Consider the following 6,000-nt stretch of genomic DNA (forward strand, 5'->3'; position numbering starts at 1 on the left):
ATTGTTTTACATAAAACATTATTTGGAAAAGCATAAAATCACAGACATTTGTTTTTGTATAGAGTTGACAGAACATCACATATTAATAAGAGCACAATCTTTTTTGACAGCTGATCAATACTCTGATTTGTGTGTGAAACATACTCTTATAGATATAGGAAGATGTGGTGTGAGTGTCAATGAGACAACTCTCCATCCAAATAACAATTTATATCTGTTTTAGCCGTATTTGGCACAACGTTTTGAATTTTAGGTCCTCAATGCTCTTCAACTTCATGCTTGTTTGACTTTTTAACTACGTTGATCTGGGCGTCACTGATGAGTCGTATGTAGACGAAACGCTCGACTCAAATTATTTACAACATTGACATACACTAATAAATAATGAAAAAATGTTAAAAAATTTATAATCATTTTTGTGGCTTTCAATAACCTTTATAAATGCCACTGAAGTACATTATGCTACCGTTGACATTGATGAGATATCTGTATTTTAGAAAAAAAACAACGAATATGTTAATTTGTTGTAACCGTACTGTACTGTAAATTTACCGTTTAAAAAATGTTTCACTAGTCGAAAGGTAAATGTCTTTCTAAAACCTGGTATAAATTTGCTTCACACGTTTTATTGTCACAAATTATCTGGTTTTTTTTTTATGATCTTCAACGTATTTTGTTTGTTCTTCCAAGCGTTTGAATACGAAAGCAACTGAAAAGACTCAGGAAGACGTCATGCTCATCTGTCGTTTCAAACCATTATACTGGTTTTTTTTGCAACCATATAACTTATACCAATGTTACTGCAATAATTGCGTATTTCGAAATAATGGTTGAAAAGCAATGTGGATTACTCCTCATTTTTTAAAGATTTTTTAGAATCCTTACGTTTTTTATGCTTATACGCGATTCTCTTTCACTACGGATATAATTTTTGCTCATTAAAAAACTTTAGCATACTACAAAAGCAAGATAAGTCCTCTTATTTGCTGTTCAATGTGAAGTTCATTGTTACCATGAAGTTCTTATGATTTGCCAACATTTTATTTCTGTTGCTTATTATTTTTCTGATTTCTTTTACAAGATAAACATTTCATCTGAAGGACTTTGCAGTAGTGACATTCATTAGGAACTGAATGTGCTTACGTAACACTCAAAACCTGATATAGTACTGTATTTATTATTTTAAACAACTTGAACAATTAAGAGGACATCAATATTTATGGGTTTGAATGACAGAAACAGAAAGATAACTATATTTATATATAACATTTGTTTTTCTACAAACTTTTGAAAAATAAGTACATCATATCAAATCAACGTGTAATATGTTCAATTGACAAGTAAACATGTATCGGGTATTTCAACGTCTTGCTATACAATGAAATCAATAACATGTTCCCTATTACTCATGTTTCTCATTTATAGATTACAATTGAAATCGATTATTATTGATATGGGCATTAATTGATCTGATTATCATTGAATGATAAAGATCCAGGTGTGACGGAAATGATGACGATACGTAAATTTCAGAGTCGACCGCCATTAAAGACGTTTGATCCGAAATTGCTTTTCCCGATTTTAACCCCCAAATACCCCCACAAAAGATCGTGAAATGAACAAATAATCAACTACGCTGGTCCTTAGCCCTATGTGGTATAAATAGTAGTCGTGGATTTTATGTGAAAAAAGAAAACGCGCCACCAAATTCAAACTCTATTCATTTAGTAATATATATACTTTGCAATTTACATATGAAATCATCGTCTTCTCATTTCCATTTAAATATACAGAATTTCGAATGCAAATTGGGAATGTATCAAAGAGACAACAACCCAACGTAAGGGATGGCCATCATTTGGTCTTCAACACAGCGTGAAAATCCAGTATACAGAGGAATGTTCAGCTTTCCCTTATACATAAGTCTAACTTAGGCTAGAGGCGATTTTGAACAAGAGCACACACGTGGCGGGGTTTAACAAGTTTTTATGAGATCTCAACCATTCCCATATACCTCTAGCTAATGTAGTTCAAACAAACACACATCACTAGCACAGTAAAACACAATATAAACAACTCCGAGTCTGAGTTTAGAATAAGTACAAAAGAAACGTGACATGCTGCATACATCTTTTATATAATAAAACTAAATCAGCAACGATGCCATCGAAATTATGTAAAACAAATTATAAATTTTCATCAAATGATTCTTCTGATTTACAAATGTCATTTTCTAAATCAGAAATAGTAATTGCGTACACAAGTATTCTTATGCTGGAGTTACAGCTGCACTATTGTTAGACAGCTTGAAAAATCTGTACTTGCTCCATGAATTGTAATAACATCATAAACAGATAGTTGCATAAAGGCTGATATTGGGGCTGAGAATCTGGCTGTGTGATCCGAGTCGCTATAATGAGACCACGACCTTGCTATTTCCTGACCATTCTTCCGAATGAAATACCCTCCCTGGTTACTTGACAGAAATCTAATAACATAATTATACCATTGAAAATTATTATAATGACTGGACACAAAAGACGGGTATATTGCAACTTGTTTTGTCTTAAAGCTAACATAAAAAATAATCATCGGCATTTGTGAAGAATATTCATCTATCATGTGCATTAGGAAATACTACCAAGAGGAGTCAGGAAATACAATTATATCAGAATTTTTGTGACAATTACTATTGAAATTGTTCTGAGGAAACTGTAACTTACCTCTCTGTGAATGCTCATTCACTATCGCATTGAGTTTGTTTGAAATTGATCCCTGAGATGTGGATAGAGAGTTTATTCTCCTGTCTAGATTTGCTATGTTCTTTTCCATCAATAAATCTGAAATAAAGATATTTTGATATTTTGTCATTCATAGATGATCAACATGCTTTTTTCTTCTTCTGTTTAGCGTATTTGTTACTCATTTCATTGAGTTTCCGTGTAAAACGTATAAGCTTTTATATTAAAGTGTAAATGTGCATAAATTTCAAATTTCCCATGCCACTTTGTCGGGTTTTTTTATCCCTCCAAAGAGCAAGAAATGACAACTCTGCATGGTAGAATAGGTTTTCCTACACTACTTTATTGATACCCACATTACACAAATGTCCTTACAAAATCCTGACCAGTAGGGAGCAATTATGTGTTGATATTAATTATTATTGATGTGCTCATGTGAATGAATAAACAGTTTTATGGTCTTCGATGCTCTTCAACTGCGTAATGTGTTTGGCCTTTTAACAATGTTTCATAAGGGTATCACTGATGATTCAATTGAAGATTGTGAATATTACACAACTGCATGAGGAAAGAAACTGTGATTGTATCTATTGAAATCTTTATATTGTTTGCCTTTTAACTTTCAAATCGGATTAATACCGCCCGGTTGTACCACTGTCACTAAAAGAGGGACGAAAGATACCAAAGGGACAGTCAAACTCATAAATATAAAACAAACTGACAACGCCATGGCTAAAAATGAAAAAGACAAACAGCAAAACAATAGTACACACGACACAACATAGAAAACTAAAGAATAAACAACACGAACCCCACCAAAAACTAGGGGTGATCTCAGGTGCTCCGGAAGGGTAAGCAGATCCTGCTCCACATGTGGCACCCGTCGTGTTGCTTATGTGATTACAAATCCGGTAAATAGTCTAATTCGGTAGGTCATATTCATGAAAGGGAAGGGGATTGTAGTTACGACGTAAGGAGCATATCCGATATCATTTCTGAAACGGTTATTCCATAACGGTCAACCAACTCGATTTGATTCGTTATAGGCTTGATAGTGCCTTTTGTTTTCAAAGTTCTCTATATCGGTCTAGCATGTCTAAAACATATAAATATGATGCCAAATACATGTAATGTTGTCGTCTCAATGAGTAACACATACTTACCCTTTTTTGTTAAAGTTTGAACAGTTGTGTTGATGAGCTTATCTGTCACATTCTGGGAAATACCAAGCCTACTCATCTTATCATTCAAACCTTTTATCTCCGAATCCGTTAATAAACCTGTAATCATAATAATGGTTCCTTTTGTAGAATAATTTAAATTATCAATACATGTATCATAAAACTGCAATTGTTGTGCTATAAATCCTCAACCTCACGATGCCTGAAGTATGGTTATACTATAACTTAATAACATGTTTTAAAAAACAGACAAAGGTTGTCAAGGGAACAAGAACTACTGACCCTTTCGAAGCACATGGGTTCATCTCGATTTTGTTCAATGGTCGTTTCGCTAAGCCTCTGTTTTTACTATTTCTTTTTATTGTCATTTGTCTGTTTGTAGTTTTAATGTATGTTCGTAGTTTTGTCTTTTATATTTACTTTGTATTTTCTATTGTTCCCATCTTAACCACTGCTATTTTCGCTTTAATCATGCTAGTGGTCTTTTTAACTTATATTTGACTAACTTTCACAGTTTCCGGTACCATATTTCTTTCGTCGACAATATAATAATAGATATTGTTGTAAAGTTTTTACTACGAGTGCTTACTGCTAAAAACAGTACTTTTCATTAACCTTTTACTTACTGGAATATATGTCTCTTGATATTATAATGGAATGTCTTGGTAAACATAGTGCTAAACTGTCCAAAACGAAAGTCGAAATGATAACGTATATACATAAAGGTTAACTCGATGAAATTGTTTTGATCGTATGACCATTGAAAATTTTACTGAGAAAAGTTACAACAGCGTTTCATATAAATGTGGATACTGACGTATACATCATGTGCACAGATAAAAAACCACAAAAAATCAATGGTTCATATTTGATTGCTATTATTCATCTCAAAATCACAATGAGACCTTCAACATGGTGCAAAAATTTTCTCATATCATATTAGGTTTAAGCGGTCACTAGCACTAGTTGTTTGGTGAATTAAATTCGGAAGTAGTGTTTGCCTGTTAAATGCACTAAAAGATTGATAGTAGAAAACAAATGAAAAAGAGGCTACATAAGAGTATACATAAGAAAATGCCTTCTTGTTTTAATTTTCCTGGGAGTTTTTTTTATTATCTTGCTTTGTACAATTTTGTGAGTATAATTAATGTACCAATACATGGTAGGGATCTTCTTCATGACTCTCAATAAAACTTACCCTTTGTAGTTAAACCAAGAACGGTTGTGTTGACATCTATCATTTTATCATTCAAACGTTTTATCTTTTTATCTATTGTTGATCCTGTAATACGAAAAGAATAGTTCAGATTATAAGAATATGTAACATGTTTTATATGTCAATATACTGTTGACTCTCGTTATCTTTGTACTATAAAATATCTGTTATATCAATGTAAAACATACGTTCTAAATGATAAATGTCTATCGTATTAGATACTCACTTTTTTATCCTGATACTAGTTTGTTTCTACTAATGTATTTTGGAACTGTTAGCCATCACTGATAATGGTTGCTACCGTGGCTACATGCATGATGTAAAATCTCAAATTTAGGACCATCGTCATGCCTGATTTTTTTTTGTCAGTACGGATATATTATATGCATTAAAGTAATTGAAACTTCTCTTTTTCCAATCTTACAAGTGAAGAAAGTTTTTATGATAACGATTTATCTACATATATCCATAAAGGTTATGTGGTACTATTTTATAACATAGCAATCGAGAATGTTTTTCTTATTAATTGCCATGCCTTACGAAATCAAATCTTACCGTTATATATGTCGGTAAGTTGATGTTTGGCAAGACTTATATCCTTGTTATTCAACATAGTCAAGTTGTAAAGAGCACGAAAGTCCTCACTCCTTGGCTTGACTATAGTACGGTGACCAAGTAAGGAAAAGTCGCTTATTTAAGGAGTTTAATTGTCATTCGGACTATACGCCTATAAATCACAGTATTGGTAGTTCAAAGGTTAAACTTAACATTTTGACTTGTCGTCATAAAATCGTACGGTGCAATTTTCGTAAAATGGGCTTTGAAGTACGTTAATTAACTTGAACGAAAAATCGACTAAGAA

The 6,000-nt window shown here is 32.5% G+C and overlaps 1 protein-coding gene across 1 annotated transcript; it reads right to left on the bottom strand.

Moving 5' to 3' along the window:
* Positions 1–457: 457 nt before the first annotated feature.
* On the bottom strand, positions 458–5,789 carry LOC143059413 (uncharacterized). The gene is made up of 5 exons (XM_076232901.1): positions 5,694–5,789; positions 5,121–5,204; positions 3,905–4,021; positions 2,724–2,840; positions 458–486 (listed from the first exon to the last, which is right to left on the bottom strand). Exons 1-5 carry the CDS (start codon positions 5,749–5,751, stop codon positions 458–460), a joined length of 405 nt encoding a protein of 134 aa, XP_076089016.1. The 5' UTR covers positions 5,752–5,789.
* Between the last annotated feature and the right edge of the window lie 211 nt (positions 5,790–6,000).

Source organism: Mytilus galloprovincialis, chromosome 14 (genome assembly GCF_965363235.1).
Source record: "Mytilus galloprovincialis chromosome 14, xbMytGall1.hap1.1, whole genome shotgun sequence".
Classification (NCBI taxonomy): Eukaryota; Metazoa; Mollusca; class Bivalvia; order Mytilida; family Mytilidae; genus Mytilus; species Mytilus galloprovincialis.

What these genes read in the sequence shown, in the direction of transcription:
- LOC143059413 (XM_076232901.1), bottom strand. Translation starts at nt 5,751, where the DNA reads ATGTTGAATAACAAGGATATAAGTCTTGCCAAACATCAACTTACCGAC. An exon ending in TCTTGGTTTAACTACAAAGG is followed by an intron (nt 4,022 to 5,120) that starts GTAAGTTTTATT and finishes TTATGATTACAG; the next exon opens with GTTTATTAACGGATTCGGAG. An exon ending in TCAAACTTTAACAAAAAAGG is followed by an intron (nt 2,841 to 3,904) that starts GTAAGTATGTGT and finishes TCTTTATTTCAG; the next exon opens with ATTTATTGATGGAAAAGAAC.